The 17,464-nt window shown below is 47.3% G+C and overlaps 1 protein-coding gene across 2 annotated transcripts in view; it reads right to left on the bottom strand.

Moving 5' to 3' along the window:
- The window catches only part of dync1h1 (dynein, cytoplasmic 1, heavy chain 1), a 45,069-nt gene continuing 27,605 nt past the window's right edge, over positions 1 to 17,464 (bottom strand). The window contains exons 49-78 of one of the 2 annotated variants that reach the window (XM_030783577.1): positions 17,188 to 17,361; positions 16,790 to 16,909; positions 16,545 to 16,665; positions 15,891 to 16,086; positions 14,614 to 14,731; positions 14,090 to 14,305; positions 13,292 to 13,504; positions 12,783 to 12,910; positions 11,899 to 12,052; positions 11,367 to 11,513; positions 10,798 to 10,948; positions 9,368 to 9,621; positions 8,931 to 9,065; positions 8,686 to 8,780; positions 8,137 to 8,311; positions 7,756 to 7,831; positions 7,237 to 7,397; positions 6,685 to 6,796; positions 6,511 to 6,571; positions 6,073 to 6,196; positions 5,417 to 5,530; positions 5,013 to 5,183; positions 4,444 to 4,661; positions 4,137 to 4,240; positions 2,812 to 3,020; positions 2,117 to 2,270; positions 1,838 to 1,980; positions 1,315 to 1,483; positions 813 to 937; positions 1 to 433 (exon numbers count right to left, since the gene is read on the bottom strand). In XM_030783577.1, coding sequence (XP_030639437.1) covers positions 305 to 433; positions 813 to 937; positions 1,315 to 1,483; positions 1,838 to 1,980; positions 2,117 to 2,270; positions 2,812 to 3,020; positions 4,137 to 4,240; positions 4,444 to 4,661; positions 5,013 to 5,183; positions 5,417 to 5,530; positions 6,073 to 6,196; positions 6,511 to 6,571; positions 6,685 to 6,796; positions 7,237 to 7,397; positions 7,756 to 7,831; positions 8,137 to 8,311; positions 8,686 to 8,780; positions 8,931 to 9,065; positions 9,368 to 9,621; positions 10,798 to 10,948; positions 11,367 to 11,513; positions 11,899 to 12,052; positions 12,783 to 12,910; positions 13,292 to 13,504; positions 14,090 to 14,305; positions 14,614 to 14,731; positions 15,891 to 16,086; positions 16,545 to 16,665; positions 16,790 to 16,909; positions 17,188 to 17,361 — 4,467 coding nt within the window. In that variant the 3' untranslated portion in view covers positions 1 to 304. Of the gene's footprint in view, positions 434 to 812; positions 938 to 1,314; positions 1,484 to 1,837; positions 1,981 to 2,116; positions 2,271 to 2,811; positions 3,021 to 4,136; positions 4,241 to 4,443; positions 4,662 to 5,012; positions 5,184 to 5,416; positions 5,531 to 6,072; positions 6,197 to 6,510; positions 6,572 to 6,684; positions 6,797 to 7,236; positions 7,398 to 7,755; positions 7,832 to 8,136; positions 8,312 to 8,685; positions 8,781 to 8,930; positions 9,066 to 9,367; positions 9,622 to 10,797; positions 10,949 to 11,366; positions 11,514 to 11,898; positions 12,053 to 12,782; positions 12,911 to 13,291; positions 13,505 to 14,089; positions 14,306 to 14,613; positions 14,732 to 15,233; positions 15,430 to 15,890; positions 16,087 to 16,544; positions 16,666 to 16,789; positions 16,910 to 17,187; positions 17,362 to 17,464 lie in introns of both variants that reach the window. The other variant, XM_030783584.1, reaches the window with a different exon arrangement.

The following is a 17,464-nucleotide window of genomic DNA, read 5'->3' as shown; positions in this document are numbered from 1 at the left end:
TACTCAACATACATTTTTTTTAATCCTTCTTAAAACACAGATTCCCTCTTTTAAAATGCTCACATCCTTTTCTCAGGCCTTTCCTTACTCCATACACAAGCCATCAACCAACATGCCTTTCACCTTATGAATTCCTTCCCACAAAAACAATTATGTTTTTAAAATGCAAGCTTGCTTCTACTACATCTACTGCGCGTTTTGGTTTGTTTTTAGTCTATAATGAAAGCACACACTAACTAAAGGAAAGATTAAGGTTAATGAGGAATGGTTTATTATAGTGGAGCTGAGATCAGAGGAGTCCTGTTCACTCGGTGCAGAGGATGGCCACACCGCGCTCGTAGAAGTTATGCGGGTCTTCTTTAGTGGCGATGTCAAAGTCCACCGTGAAGATGAGATCAGCGCGGGTGAAGTTGAGATATACGGGCAGAGTGACCTGTTGATGAAAGAACGATGGAAAAAAAAAAAAAAAAAAGAGCGGAGTTAGAAAAAAAACAAAACTCTGCCAAAATGACTAACTGGCAAGATCAACATGGTGGAAACGAACACAGACTTTAAGTGAAAGAAAATATTGATCTATATAACCTACTCTTCTGCGGGCCATATGTACTATTATCACAAGTATTATCAGTAGTCTTATTAATGGCAATAACTGATATTTGCATTGACAGTTAGCATTAGCTGATAGCTGCTGTTTACATAAAACCAACGATCTGCTCTAATCTAGTGTCTTTCAAAGGGCTCACAAGGCTAACAACCCTAGTCATCAATGTATGGGCTATGCTAAGTGAAGGAGTAGCATTGCTGTGACAGACCATGTTCCTCTTCTCAGCGTTGCCCTGTTTCATCCAGCGGAGCTGGGTCAGGGGCAGCTCGGTGGAGATGGCCGTGGACAGGGAGAGCTTGTTATTGGTGCATGTGGCTCCCTGAAGCTTCAGACCTGTCTCACACACACACACACACACACACACACACACACACACACACACACACACACACACGCACACGCACAGAGAGAGAGAAACAAACAAACAAAACAATGGCTGAAACCATCAAACTCAAAACACAAAACTGTCTGAAGGAGAGGAATTCGTGAACTTATTTTTGGGGAGTCGAGAAAGCCGTCTTGTTTCTTTTGCGATGAAATGAACTCCTACGAGCCTTCATTCACTTCGAACAAGACCGCAAAGTGCTTGAGAGCGAAATAACACATTTGTAAGGAACACTGGCTCTCTGCTCAGGTCGTCCCTCTGCTGTTCCCTTCACCACCAACTCCCCCCCCCCCCCCCTTCCCTTCCCTCCCACCCGCCCCCGCACCTTTGATGCCGAAGCTGCAGGCGTCGAGCGCGGCGCCCTGGGAGGTGGTCACGTTGACTTCCAGGCAGAGCTCCTCCAGAGACCAGCTGTTGGCCTGGGCCACATACTGACGCGTGGCTGTGATGTAAGCCTCGGGCACAAAGAGACTGCCAAGACACACGTGGATGTTCTGGAAACAGGGACGACGTCAGCGCTCGTTAAAACACAACCCCTTTCACAGCTAAAACATTTATAGGAACGACTTTCTATGGCAGTGAAATGCAACAAACAAGACACACAATGACATACAAGGACACATCCTGACACTTTATTTATATCCACAAGAAAAAAAAAAAACGTTTTGACATCTTTCTCAGGCATTTTCAACACAAGCCCTTGAAGCCTTCCTGCACAGTTAAATGATTTAACGTGCCTGACTGAGAGTGTTTTCCCTGAGTGTCTCAGACAGGTCAGACTCTGCGGTGCGGTATGTAAAGCACTGGGTAAACGTGACATGTTTTTGTTATGATTCTGAGGAGCTCACCTTCAGCTCTTTGGCGCCCCCGGTGGCTGCTGCCTGAGAGATCTGCTGCAGCTGTTTAATGCGCTCACTAAAGTCGGCCACCCACTGGATCACAGTCATGGAGGCAGGGACAGTGTAGCGGCACCAGCTACGCGGGAGAATTCCTGGAAAACACACACGCGCACAAACACACACACACGCACACATACGTGTATATGAGAATATCGACGAAGCGGTTTGGAAGATCAGTCTTGATGTTGCGGACTGAGGCGATGACGTCACAGAGCCGCAGGGACTAACCTTTGACAAGGTCGTTGATGAGCGTGCGAAGGACGTTGGTCTGTTTCTTCTTGCCCTCGCAGACCTGCACCACGTCGGTCAGGTCCTGACGCACGTCCTGAAGCATGCGAGCTCCCATTTTCACCTCGCGCTCGAAGAAACGGAACAGGGGATCCTACGCAAAGGACTCTTATTAGACACCGCACACACACACATCCCTACAACACAGCATACTATCCACCCTGTAACAGCACCAAATCCACCCTGTAACAGCACCAAATCTACCCTGTAACAGCACCAAATCCACCCTGTAACAGCACCAGAGGAGCTGAACACCAGTCTTATGCTAAAGATGGCAGCTGCGCTCTGACACACTGCTTTATCTAACCTTAGCTGCAGCTAAGAGACGACTACTCCATTATCACGTCACGTCCATTTTTTGCAACTCAAACCGTAAGCACAACCAAGTTGTCAACCAAAACTTTTAAGAGTATGCAAGATTAATCTCCAGGGTAAGGCTAGCACCACGACATTGGTTGACCATCGAGAATGACAAGCAGCTTCAAAACCTTTACAGCGTTGGAACCAGCTCCAAAATCGCTGACAAACAGTTTTTAACCATTACAAATCTAGAGCAGCAGAAAGCACTTTTCTCCTCAGAGGTGCAGCGGCGTAGCGGTCTTCCGTCTCCCTACCAAACGTCACCCAGGCATTACCTTGATGTTCTCCACGGTGCGTTTGAGGGGGCTGACAGACAGCGGGATGAGCTGCAGCCAGTTGGAGGCGGTGGTGTGGAGAGTTCTCATCCAGGCGGGCTGGGCGTCGGACGAGGAGCTGGTCCGCTGCTTCTTCTCCGTCTCGTAGGCCAGGTCATCCTCATCCTCCAACATCTGCATTTTCAGCAGCTTACCCATCATGTCCGTGCCTGCGCGGGCGGGGCGGGGCGGGGCGCGGTCCGGCGGGGGGAGTAGGGAATGGCGTGGGGGAGGTGGAGGAAGAGGAGGAGGTGGAGGTGGTGCAGGAGGTGGTGGTGGTGGAAGGAGGAACCGACCCGAGGAACGGAAGTGAAGGAGGAGGAACGGAGGAGGGAGGAGGAGAGGAATTATTGGAGGAACCGGAGAGCCAAACTTTAGCGCACACACAAACACCATCAAACTCATAAGCACAGTAACACTGGTATATACACGGGCACTGGAACTGAATTAAAAAAAAAACAAACAAACAAACAAACAAAGGTAGTATGGGAGATATGGTGCAAATTAAATATTAAAATGGAGGAGATCATGCACTTTTGTTGGAGGATAAAAATAACAAAATACGAAAATAAAAGTGAGTTCAAAACAAAGCACAGAATCGTTGTGAGTATCTGACGTTATTTTAACCAATGGGAAGGGGAGGGGAGGGGGCGTAAGTAGCAGCTAATGTAAGCGAGACATGACGGCAGTGAAATACAGCTGCTGGAGGGTGAGGATACACCCCTGCTCTAACGGGACACGCCCCTCTTTCTGTTGACCACACCCGCTCCAGTGCATGGCAGAATGTAAGTCCACAACAGAGCATGAAAAAAAAGCACATTTCTAGAGGACCCACCCACTGCCATATATGGTGCATTCCTGCTCTTGTCAGGATATGCCCATTACCATATATGGCAAAGCTCTGTTCTCTGCAGACACGCCCAGTTCAATGTGTATGGTCAAATGACTGCAGTATATATGCTACTCAAAAACACCTGACATTTCCGTGAGACTTCAGCCTCATGACTATAACCAGTTAAGAAAAACAACTGTGCTACACACAAAGTGACCATTCACATTGGAGAGTGTATTCTGCCCAGAACAGACTGAGAAAATTAATACAACACAATGTTAGCTTCATCACAGTATGAGAATACCATGGAAACTGAGAGAACGCGTTAGAGAGATGAGAAAATCCTGCAAAAAAAACTCTGTGAAGACGCAGGGTTAAGAGGTGAGGCAGAGGATGAACAATGGTTCCGAAATCCGCCACCGCAGGGGCGGGGGGGGCGAGTAGATGACCATACCCTGAGTTGTAAGCAGGACCCTCTCAGCGTTGCTAGGCAACCCCAGCCAGGATGGAGTCTGGGTGTCCGGGAGCAGCTCAACCCAGTGCATAAACTCCTCACGCCTGGAAAATGAAAGGATTCACTGAGTTCAATCTGCAACATCACGTAAAATCACAAAAAAAGGCCTTAAATCTGAAAATGCAGTTGAATATAATCTAACCTTCAATAACAAACATGACAGAATCTAGAGAAAAATAAATGCTGACCAAAAGGAAAAACACAAGTGTGCGTGTGTGTGTGTGTGTGTGTGTGTGTGTAAACTGACCGAATGCCGTCAGGCATCTTGATGTCCTTGTGCCCGTCCACTTTGAAGGCGAGTTTAAACTCGCTGTCGAAGCTGCCCGTGGTGAAGAGGCGCTCCAGGAAGGTGATGAGGAGCCGCTGGTCGAACTCGTTATCGATACGGCCGCCGTAGATGGACTGGGCCATCAGGGTCTTCAGAGCCGTCCACGGAATCTTGTCTGGAGAGATGTTCTGTCGACCCTGCAAACCGACACAGGCACAGACACGTACGGAGGTCAGAGCAGCAAAACACGGCAGGAAACCCCCTGGAGCTTAAGCGCGGCACAAAAAGCTGAGATATCAGATTCTATTTTGAGCTGCAAAACTTAAAAAAAAACCTACTCCAGTCTTCAGACAAAAATAAACAAACAACAAAAACAAACAAACAAACAAACAATTGTCCATTATCATTTACATTTATTCATTTAGCAGATGCTTTTATCCAAAACATGATCCAGAGTAAAGGTTATCAAAAAAAGGACCAAACAACTGATTTTTGCACAATTTGTCGTTATGTTTTTGCAACTGAATAATTTGTAGCATGTTTCAAACCTTAGCGGTGTCGTCCAACCAGGTGTCCACGGTGTCGCAGGCAGATCGCAGGTCGGACTCTCCGAACTCGTACTTTTTGGACCAGCCCAGAGGAGCGTAGCGCAGACGCTCCTGGATGACGGCGTGGAACCAAGCCAGGAGGAAGTACAGACGCGCACGTTCGTTAGGAGCCTACAGGAGAGAAAACAAAAACAAACAAACAAACAAAAAAAAAACCCCAAGTCAAGTTTGTCGCAGAGGCAGCAGACAACCACAATAAAACCAACCAATCAAAATCATTCATTGGGACGTGACTCTCGTCTCTTTAAATGGTTCTTGCTCTTAGAGATCATCAGTGGGCAGAACCACTGCAGTCATCTCGCGGGTGAGAGATGAGAAGCTCCGTGGCTCAGGTCTGGTCTCACCTTGCACATGCGGGCCACCGGGATGCTGCTGAAGGTCCTGAGCATGTTGGCCTTGACACCAGGAGGAGGCTCAAACACAAAGATCCGGCCGGCACGCAGGAGGTTCACGGGAACCTGAGAGAACACACGGAGAACCCTACGGTGAGACCCAGACACTATCCTGTCTCTGATCAACTACGCGTGCTGAGCAGTAGGTGTTTGAACAAGACATTCAGGAGTTCGCCAGATCGCTAAACGATAAAGGTTTCTGTTTGAAAACCACTCTGATCATTTTGAAATACTGAGTTAAACAGGTAGCAGCAGTCACCTAGTATGATATTTGAGGAAGAAAGTTCTTAAACAACAGCTATTCTGAGCTGACAAATCACTTGAGAAAGACTGACTTCAGTGGGTAAGCCATGAAGCTGGACTTAGCCAGTCCAGTCTTAGGGCAAAAGTCAAAGCTGTCCAATAGGAGAACAGCTAAGGGACAATCCCACTGGACAGTCTTGACTTTCGGCTCACTGAGAAACCCCGCTTTGCGGGACGCACCCCTGTTCAGTCAAGAGACCCTCAGATGTGAGACAGAGTAATAGCTTTTGACAGTGGGCGTGAACGGAGTTGTGGCACTGATCTGCAGTTTACAGAAAAGCTGTTAAAGGGGGCGGAGCCGAGACCTTGGGGTTGATCTCCATGGTGAGGAAGAGACGGAAGCTGGCGTGAGGCTGCATGGAGTGAAGCTTCTTCTCCAGCTGCATCAACCAACCAGGAGCCAGGTGGACGTTCTCCAACATCACCCACCTACAACAGACCCCAAATAACAGCAGGAGACAATGAGACCCTTGGGGTTAGCGATTATCATCGTCGTCATGAATCTCTCAGCAATGGTCCCAACACCTGCTAGTCACAGCCCGAGAACTAAACTCTGGCTGAAAGGAGAACATATGGTTTCCATGTGGTCTATATTACTACTGATATTACATCTTAGGACAATGACTTTTATTATCAGAATCATCATTTTGATCATTCACATTGCTATTAATGTCAATGTAACCTCCAGCAAATCCACAAATCCCAGTTTAAAACGAATGAGTCATAAAACGAATCCCACCCACCTGCCGGATTTGACTGCAGTGTTGATGTCACGGTCGGCTTTGTTGAAGCCTTCGGCTGATCCTGTGTGGAACAGATGAAACAAGCGTATTCAAGCACATCGTCTTTTCCTCATACAGTTCCGTTGCTCAGGAAGGGGGGGGGGGGGGGGGGGGGGCCTGGTGACCCGTTCTTACCGATGGAGATGGACGTGATGTGTTTGTTCTGCTCGGCGGCGAGGTCTCGGACCAGTCCGCTGGCATCGTAACCGGGCACGGAGCACATCAGCACAGGTGTGCTTGGCTTCACCTGCAGGAGATCCCATATGACTTCAGTACACCTTTCAAAAGTCTTCACGCAAATACGGACTATAGCAGGTATGTGGCCTTCTAAATGGTTTAATGGTGTTGGATGACTGTATCATATGTCAACTGCTATACAAATAAGAATTATCAACTAACGTTCCTGAAAAGTAGTTTGTAAAACTATGTGACGTTATATTATCTGTTGTGTGTTGTTGGTTGTGCTTCCTTTAAGGTCAGGACTGAGCAAGGTGGGAGTGGAATACACTTTTTTACACACCCCCCCCCCCCTCAATCCACAGATGCCACATTAAAGCCAACAGAAGCGTGACTGAGGTCTGATAAAGCCAACCGAAGCGTGACTGAGGTCTGATAAAGCCAACCGAAGCATGACTGAGGTCTGATAAAGCCAACCGAAGCATGACTGAGGTCTGATAGGCTACATACCTCGCTGTCCACAATGTTGGCCAAGTCAAGGGGCTGTTCGATGATGGACATGAAGCTCTCTCCCAAGACCTTGGACACGAAGATATGAGACATGGCCAACAGTCTGTCAGGCCTGAACGCCTGGATCAGCAACAGCTGGTGCACCGCCTGACCAATGGGAGCTAGAGACAGAGAGACAGAGAGAGAGACAGAGACAGAGACAGAGACAGAGACAGAGACAGAGAGAGAGAGAGAGAGAGAGGACCATGCGAGAGGACCATGCGAGAGAGGGACAGAATGAAGAGACAGGCAGAGAGAGAGTGAGAGAGAGAGAGAGAGAGAGAGAGAGAGAAAGAGAGAGAGAGAGAGAGAGAGAGAAAGAAAGGTGCAAACTCAGTACACAAAAATGAATGCGGTACACAAGCACCAGAAGACAGCTCTGACACTCGTATTTCAAATTTCATCAGTCTTCTCGTTATCATATTTTAGATCACCAGTATCCAGAAGGTTTTTTGTTTGGTTTTTTTTAAGGAAACTTACTGGATGTCTTCTCCTCTGCCCAGAGATAGGGCACGGAGAGCTCCGGGGAGTTACTCTCCAGCCACATGAAGAATTGCTATTAAAACAAAAAAATAAAAAAAATTACACGTTAACCTTTTAACATCACTGTTTTTCAAGCCAAACAACTCATTCTCTCGCCCATAAACGCTTACTATTGTATTTTTTTTAGTTCATTTGTTTGGCTGATTCATTCCATCTCTCATACAGCAATTAAGTAATGTTCTCTCTCTCACTCATACACACACACACACACAAACGCACGCGCGCACACACACACACACTTTCTCGCCTACTGCACCCCCCCCACCCCCCCACCTCCCACCCTGCGGTACCAGGTCTGTGTTGGGACTGCGCTCTCACCTCGTCCGCCTGCACTTTGGCGACCAGGTCCTTAAAGGCGGGGAGTCGGCTGAGACGCACCATGGCCTCGCTCTGCTCTGTGCTCAGACCCTTCACCTTCGGCACCGTGGTCCCCGTCAGCACGATCTCTTTACCGCGCAGGAAGTGCTGGAACTCGGCGTCGTACGCCGGCTCGCTGGAGGTGACCGGGGGGGAGAGTCGGACATTTAGGAACGAAAGCAATGAGAAGTCCACGTCATCTTTCCTTCCTATGTTACGGCTACTGCTTCTTAAGATCTGATTCGTCTCTACCACAATATCGTTAGCATGCACTTCTGATTTACGCGGGTTCAAGACGACTGCTGAAAAGTTTTGACAATAAGTGCCTTCATAACACTAAACCTCTGATTGCAGAGCACTGGTTTGCATTTGCTGTTTCTTTAGATTGAACAGCAGAGTAACGGTGAGCAGGGTGACAGGTTATGGGAGAGTTATATCATTAACGTGACAGCGTGGGCTCAGAAGAACGCAGCGACGAACGCCGCCGCTGCTCTTCTCCGTCCAGGTTACCTGGTCATGCCCTTCAGATTGATCCTGGCCAACAGCACTGCAAAAGTGATGTGGTCCTGGTGCAGCATTCCCCGGGCCACACGGTTAAAAGCGATCTATCAGACAACAAAAAAAAATATAAAGAGGATTTAACCCACAGAGGCTGGGGATGGACGCAGGAGAACTTCCGTCGTGGGATTCTGCGGTGAACGGAGGTGCTTGAAGCGGCTGTTTCGGAGCGAGGCCGCGTGAGAGGAGCAGCGTACCTGGAACAGGTCCTTGGTGATGACCGAGAGGCGCTGCGTGTGGTCGCTGATGCTCTTCAGGTTGGTGTTCTCATACAGAACTGTATGGTAAATGTCCAGGAAGAAGTGCAGAGAGTACTGGTACAGGAAGTGCATCTACAGAGAGGGGGGAAAAAAAAAAAGGTCAAAGAGTCAAAAGGACACAGAGAGTCAAAGTCTAAATGACTTGATCAGAAACTTAAATTCTTAAATATTAAACTACATATTCAGAACCACTGAGAACGCTTCAGTTCCATTCATAAAATAAATTATGAACTCGCCATGCTATACAAAAAAAAATTATTTATTTTTTTTCTAGGAACTCAGACTACTTTTTGATCCAAAGATTAAGGTGTATTTATTTACAGGTTTATTTAGCTTAGACAGGTTCACTTTAAATTCCTCCCCCCTCCTCTCACCTGGTTGAGGGCCTCCATGGTGAAGTAGATGCTGCTGCAAGCGGAGGACAGCGACAGGTACTGCTGAGAGACCGTCTCCACCTCCTGCATGACTATGTCTGTCTCCTCCACCTTCCGGGTCACCTCCGCCGCCTCCTTCTTCAGGTTCTCCAGGGTGGTGATGATGGTGTCGTCGTCGAGGATACGACCCTTGACCTCGTTTAGGGCCTGCAACAGCGACTTTTCCAGCTGACGCAGACGCAGCTGAAACTCACCTGATCAGAGGAAAATTCAGACTCAGCATCATATTTATAACATAAACCCTTCTTTGTGCTTATCGCTAAGGAGCTTCTATTACTTAAGGCCGTGCAATGCCATTGGCTGGATGAATTTGTTTAGTAAACTTCTAAAATATCCCCTCACCATGTCTAGTATACACTAGTGCTAGGGTGAAAGACAGTGCTATGAAACTGGTCTCGGAGAGTCATCCACTGGGCCGTTTTTTGTTTAAATCTAAAGTCCTATGGTGCTCAGATTCCACCTGGCAATATTTGTTTTCCCTATGCAAATACACACACCTTACTCAGAGTGGCCACCTAAGAGTCAATCTCCTTAACCAGTCACTCATAGGGACAGCAAAGTGTTTCTTAATTCATCTCTAACAATCGTACCTGCAGCACTCCCGTAACTAAAGCATTTCCCTCAAAGCTGAAGCCACCGGCAAGATGCTATGCCTCCGTTTGGTCAGGTGATCTAGTCTGTTTAGGGTCGTGTGATCTAGTCTGTTTAGGGTCATGTGATCTAGTCCGTTTACGGTCGTGTGATCTAGTCTGTTTAGGGTCAGGTGATCTAGTCCGTTTAGGGTCGTGTGATCTAGTCTGTTTAGGGTCGTGTGATCTAGTCCGTTTAGGGTCGTGTGATCTAGTCCGTTTAGGGTCGTGTGATCTAGTCCGTTTAGGGTCTGGTGATCTAGTCCGTTTAGGGTCTGGTGATCTAGTCCGTTTAGGGTCGTGTGATCTAGTCCGTTTAGGAACTGGTGATCTAGTCCGTTTAGGGTCATGTGATCTAGTCCGTTTAGGGTCATGTGATCTAGTCCGTTTAGGGTCGTGTGATCTAGTCCGTTTAGGGTCGTGTGATCTAGTCTGTTTAGGGTCGTGTGATCTAGTCTGTTTAGGGTCGTGTGATCTAGTCCGTTTAGGGTCGTGTGATCTAGTCCGTTTAGGGTCGTGTGATCTAGTCCGTTTAGGGTCGTGTGATCTAGTCCGTTTAGGGTCAGGTGATCTAGTCCGTTTAGGGTCATGTGATCTAGTCCGTTTAGGGTCATGTGATCTAGTCCGTTTAGGGTCATGTGATCTAGTCTGTTTAGGGTCATGTGATCTAGTCTGTTTAGGGTCTGCTCAGGTCTCTGTGTTCCCCTCACGCACTGAGGACTGTTCAGACCCGTGTCTTACCCTGCAGTTTGAGGAGGTCGGAGCGTTTCTCGTCAACGTCGGGTCTCTCCGCCTTCAGCACCTCGTTCAGACACTGACTCTGCAAACTGCTGCGTGTCACCGTGAAGTTCACGAAGGTCACGCGAGAACACAGGTCAGGAGGGAACTCAACCTACAAACCACACACACACACATGTAAAATTAGACAAACCAAGTCGAAAAGAACCTGTTTTGTTTATAGATCAAGTCACTGGTCTCAAAACCTTTAGAATTATCAAGTCAGCTGCACTGGTGGTCGGCTCTCACACACACACACGACCAGCTCCTCACAGACCACTGATGGTGCCAAGTGGGCTCCTGCCATACAGATCACTGGGACGGACTATACCACTCCCACACAGTCACCCGTCACCTTACCAACATCCAACATCACAGCTTATTGGAATCATATACTAGAGCTGTGTTAACATGCACGTATGCCTACATTTCTACTGTGAAAGGTAAGAAAAATTCCCCAAGGGACAAAATCCACAAGGGACAACCCGCCCCAGCCCAAACAAACAAACAAAATGTTTGCAGAGGGAACTTGCCGTTGGATCTCTGGTGGAGAGGAAGATGACGAACGAGGGAGACAAGTCGATGTCCTGATCTCCCAGAGTGATGAGGACTCGGCCTCCGGTCCTGCGGACCTCTCTGTTCAGCACCGGGTTCAGGATCGGGTCGTAACTCTCCACGTCCTGACCAGAGGACCGACACCATCAGGGCAATGCATTTCAGGGCACGTTTAAATAACATTTCAATGAGTGTCAGAATTCATTTTTACAGGGATGCAATGGGGGGGGGGGGGGGGGGGGGTGGGTGTCTGTGCAATAGATTAAGACACAAAAAACATGAAGCCTGCAGGTGTTCTGTAGATACCGTCCTTCATTTGTTAACACACATAACAGCATTTGAGAAGTCAGTGACTGTGCTGATTGTTCTGAATGGACATTACAATTTTTAGATGTCCTCTAGAAGATTAACATGCGAAAGTGCGTAATCTGCTTTAAATCTGCCAGAGTCAGCGACAGCGTCTGTTCATAACACAGACAGCGAGTGGGGGGTGGGTGGGGGTGTTCGTACCTGCACAAGCAGCGGGTTTCCGAACCTCAGGGCGCTCTCCAGATTCTTCCGGAAGGCGTCGTCCAGGAAGCTGGTGCGGGTGATCTTGCGGTCCTTGTATTCGTTCATGATGAACTCTGTGGCCTGACCGGATGGGTCGATGATCAATGGGTACCTGCCGAAAAAGAAAAAAATATAAATATATTCAGAGGGTGAAATGAGATTTCATGGGTACTGATCTGCATCTCTCTCTCTGTATGTGCACATGCAGTCAGATTTGCATTTCACACATACAACCCCACACTGTATGACATGTATATGACCCTTGCAATCATATCATTGTGTGTACGGGATTCCATCAAAACATTAAATGCATCTAAAAGGCATTTCCAGTTCAGTAATTCTGTGGGTACAGCTATTAACAATCACGTTTATAGCTATGCTCACAGAATTAATGATTTTATTTAATTACATTTACTTAATTATTGCATGACTCTGCACAAATCAGCAAGGACTGTAGATTTACAGATGTGCACGAACATTTAGATTTACAGATTTATTTTTACGGAGATTTATTCATAATCGATAAGTGACAAAATCAAACAAGTGTTTTTTGTTGACACTGTGTTTTGACACCAGCTGTCCTGCTGTGTGTGACCGAAACACGCCTTCATTAGTCTTTATGTTGAGTTTGACAGTGTTGCTGTGTGTTGAGTTCGTGACAGTGTTGCTGTGTGTTGAGCTCGTGACAGTGTTGCTGTGTGTTGAGGTTGACAGTGTTGCTGTGTGTTGAGTTCGTGACAGCGTTGCTGTGTGTTGAGTTCGTGACAGTGCTGCTGTGTGTTGAGTTTGTGACGGCGTTGTAAACGGCTGTCCGGGACATGACTGCCACGGGGGACACTGACCTGTTGAACCTCTTGAGCATGATGGCGTTCTCCGTGCAGAGGTCGTCGGCGGGCAGCGAGTTGGCCTGCCAGCGGAGCCTCTCGTCCGCGTTGGACAGGTACTCGGTACGGGCGATGTCAGTGCGGAACTACGGAGAAGAGACACGACGCCAAACAGAGCACAGCGAAATGAGGAACGGCCAGGACATAAGACACAAAACCACCATCTCACACTCACTGGCCAGTCTGGAACCAGACGAGTGGGAACTTTAATATATCTAAACACTAACTAGACTGAAAGCAAAAAAAACCCCAAACAAAACAAAAAAAACCTAAAGTAGCAGTGGAAAACAGATTAGGGATAAAGTTTGGCATTCTATGTGATTCATGAAAAAACCTTCAGAGAACTGGGAGATTTAGCAATACCATTCTGAACGATGAGGAAAAACAATACTGAATCCACAGAGTCCTACAAAACTATTCCGCCAACTGCTGAAGTTGAGTTTGCTGGAGTTGACTGGCTTGAGTACCATGATGTTGGCCTGCTGCAGGTGGTGGGACCAGGTGGTGAAGAGGTTCTGTCTCATCTGCTGGTCGAAGTAGCCGGCGTAGGCGATGAAGGCCGCCGACAGAAGGCAGTCGCCGGCGATGGTGGACATCTGGTTCTTAAAGGTCTCGCTGGTGTTCTCCCAGCGTTCCCTCTCGGCAGACAAGCTCTTCAGCAGCGCTGTGCTGCGGTTCACCTGCGAGGAACACGGAGAAGACGAGACACAGGGGGGTTAGAATGAGTGAGGAAGAAAAAAAAAAAAACACATCCAGGCTACCCGTTAAGAGGGAAATGATGCCTTCAGCTGTCTAAACACAGCCTCTTAGTACATATGCAATATACAGTTACACCAAATGACGCGTTTGCTAAGAGAGAGTATAGAAGAGAGAGAGCACAACAGGGAGAGAGGAAGAGAGAGAGAGAGAGAGAGAGAGAGAGAGAGAGAGAGACACACATGCAGAAACAGATGAGGGAAAAGAGACAGACAGACACAGAGAAAAGGAAAGAAAGGAGAGAGAGAGAGAGACACAGAGGCAGAGAAAGGGAAAGACATATAGAGAAAAGGAGAGGAAGAGTGAGAGAGCCAAAGGGGGGAAAAGAGTGAAACAGAGGGAAAGAGAAAGATCTAGAGAGGAGAGAGAGAGTAAGAACGAGAGAAAGAGAGTAAGAGACAGAAAGAAAGAGAGAGTAAGAGACACACAGAGAGAGAGAGAGAGAGAGAGAGAGAGAGAGAGAGTGTGAGAGAGAGAGAGAGAGAGAGAGAGAGAAGATCCTCTCTAACCTTAGCCTCCACGGCGGCGAGGTCGGCCTTAATGGCCTGGGCCTCCGAGATAAGCACCGCGTACTCCTCCTTATAGCGAGCGATACTGGCCTCCAGGTCGCGGATCATCTGCTCCACCTCCTCCGCCTTCGTCTTATTGTCCTTGGCGTCGTCCTCCAGCTTCTGCAGCTCATTACGCAGAGGCTCCACACGCTTCAGCATGTCAGCGTAGTTCAGCTACACAACCAGCAGAGGGCGACACGGTGACCACGCATCCATAAACACTCATAAAATCAACTTTGTTGACACTAATAAACTGACACAAGAAGGATTTCATTTTGACCTAGAACACATTTCAAGTGAACCTGAAGTCCACAAATGACACTATATACTGTTCGTGTTGCAATGACCCAAAAAGATTTTTACGTTAAAAAACACTGAAGAACATCGTTTTACTCGACTTTGTTTTCCCCTGAAACACCTGCAAGACAGAGTTATAGCGCATGGAATGAATGCTGGATCCTGATTGGTTGAGCTGGTCTTACCTGAGCAATGGCCCATTTCACCATAGGACCGCATGCCAGAGACGCCCTGTTAACCTGCTCGTAGTTGTAGCTGGGGTTGGACATGTAGTTCTTCTTCATCTTCTCACGGATGGAGTCACTGCAGCCCGATTATAAAACACACACCAGTTAAAACTCATCTGGTTACAGTCTTATGCTCCTGGTTTGAAATATCATGTTTAGAGCCAAAGAGGTGGGGTTAGGGAATTAGGTTAATGAATTAGAGGAAGCGGGATTTTAGAATTAGTCATTACAATTAGTATGACACAATATTTTAAATCATAAATAAAAGTACTACACTAACTACACAAACTAACACTCAAAGAGCTCACCTGCATGTTTAAAAAAAAAAAAAAAAATAAAAAAAAAGTTTGGTATTGGTAACCTGATTGTTGACATGCAAATTATGAACTGTGAACTTCACTGACGTGGCCACAGGAAGGTGAAGGATGATTGTCAAAAAAAGAAACACACCAGCGTGTCAAGGTGTGACCCGCCGGCCCAGAGACACAGAGAAACATTTTTTTTTTTTTTAAAAAAATGCATGTAGGTTTAGTGTGGTTTTTTTTTTGTTTTTTTTTTTTAAAGGAGACAGAAAATACCTCATGTCCTCAGAGACAAAGTTGACTATGCTGGAGATGAAATTGTCTCTGATAATAACTTGTCTGATCTTTTTCCAGTCATTAGTTTCCTCGCCCAGGAGGAGGCAGATAGACTCCAGTGCCAGCTTTACTGCGGCAGGAGGGTTAGCCATGGCTCGAACCTCAACAAGGTGCTGCTTCTTAATAGAGCTGACCGCTATGGAGGGAGGGGAGGGAGAGAGGGAAGGCGGGATTTAGGATCATGCAGGGCAAATGGGATGAGGGGGAGCGAGCAAAGCAGCCAATAGCGTCAGAGAGCGAGGAGGAGGGGAGTGAGGGAGGGACTCTCGTTCTAGGCAGAGGTGCGTTCGTGGAGCGTAATTATAACTGACTAAAATCGATCTGAATCGAAGCGTTTCACATCACCGATCCTTTAATGCTTCAATCAACTGTTTGCCAACACCTGATTCGATCAGCCAAAAGTGGAAGCGCGCTACGTTACTAGTTGTACTTCCACGGTATAACAAAGCTCTTTAACAACTGGTGCGGCACTAGGAGAAGACCAGGAGCTTTGTCATCAACCCACGAGAGTCAAACCTCCAACCCATCAACCCATGACCCCTCTCCCTCTCTCTCCGACACTTTCAGCCACGGCTCCACTCCACATGTTCCTGTCACCTGATCTCTTCAGCGGAAAAGTTAACAATGGTTGGGATGAAGTTCTCCCGCATAATGATGGAGCGGATCTGCTTCCAGTCCGTGGTGCTCTCCCCGAGCAGAAGGCAGATGGACTCCAGGGCCAGCTTCACCGCCGCGGGCGGGTTGGCCATGGAACGTACCTCCACCAGGTGCTGCTTCTTAATGGACTTAACAGCTAAAACAATCCCACCCCGAAACCAGCAGGTGGCAGTGTGACGCACAAGGAATGACGGCATAAAATTTAATTAAAAAAAAAAAAAGAAAAGAAAAGAAAAAGACATGAAGAGAGGAAGAAAAGCAGAAAGATTAGATCAGGAAATACAGGAAATACAGGGGACAACAGTAGATTTACACTTGAAAAGCAGAATAGGAGAACAGAGCAGAGACCTTAGTGGAAAATTTTTGAGATGGAAGGAGAAAACTGTAGAACACTGACGCTGAAGAACACTGACACTAAAGCAGTCGGCCATGCACATCAAAGTAAATAACTTCAATTAAAAAAAAATAAATTAAAAAAAGGGGACAATGACTGACCCCATGAGTTCATCTGATACATAAAGCAAATTTTAGACGAGAGTGAAGCTTGCGTTTAAAAAAAAACAAAAAAAAAAAACAACAACAACACGGTTGTACCGTTCTGGGCCTCAATCACAGCCGGTTCCACTTGGTCCAGATCCTGTTTCACCCTCAGCTGCTTGTCCTTGATCACTTCCTGCTGCTTATAAACAGCTTCCTGTATCTCCTGGCTCATCACCTGTCGGTTACCATGACAACCGGCACATTCAGCGCACTCATTAAAAAAAAAACACTCAGGCCGCAAAACACGGCATCGGGTTCAACATCAAGCGACAGGTTCAATCTCCGAGCCATCTCCTGACCTTTTTCTTCTCTGCCTCCTGCTGGTCTTTCACCATCTTCTTCAGCTTGTCGTTGGCGGCTGCGTTTTTCAGCTCCAGCTCCTGGCTCTTGATCCTTAGGTCCCTGCGCAGCTCCTCAACCTGAAGAACAGCAGCACAACGTGAGTGTCTGGGTCACGTGACTCAGACCGGCCAATAGAGAGAGAGGAGCTCCTCTATATTTCCCGTAATCCCCCAGAACAGCTTCATACACCGTGTATTTAGCTTCATACACCGTGGATTTACTGAGGTTTCTGATTTTAGGGTTTAATACTCTTTTTCTTAGGGTAAACATTTACGGTGTGAAAAAGAGATGGATGGAGTGTGTTTTAAACGCAAACATCACACATGAAGGCGTATTTCACGACGTTAGATCGGACCTGATCCACGGTCTCTTTGATCTTGCGCAGGCCGACGTTGAGGTGCATCTGCTGCTCCTCCAGTTCGCTGCGTTTCTCGTTGAACAGGTTGGCGTAGTGGTTGATGAAGTCCAGGTAGTGACGCGGGGTGATGGCCATGGTGCGGCCACCGCGTTTGGCCAGGCGGTTATTTGCCTAGTAGTGCAAGGAGGAATTAAATCAATAACTCAAGTCCCACATTCATCACATTAAAAGAAAAAACTACGACCGAAGATGAAAGGCAGTCATGAAAGGCAGC

Source organism: Chanos chanos, chromosome 1, assembly GCF_902362185.1.
Source record: "Chanos chanos chromosome 1, fChaCha1.1, whole genome shotgun sequence".
In the NCBI taxonomy this organism is placed as follows: domain Eukaryota; kingdom Metazoa; phylum Chordata; class Actinopteri; order Gonorynchiformes; family Chanidae; genus Chanos; species Chanos chanos.
This window is presented reverse-complemented; position numbering and strand designations above follow the sequence as displayed.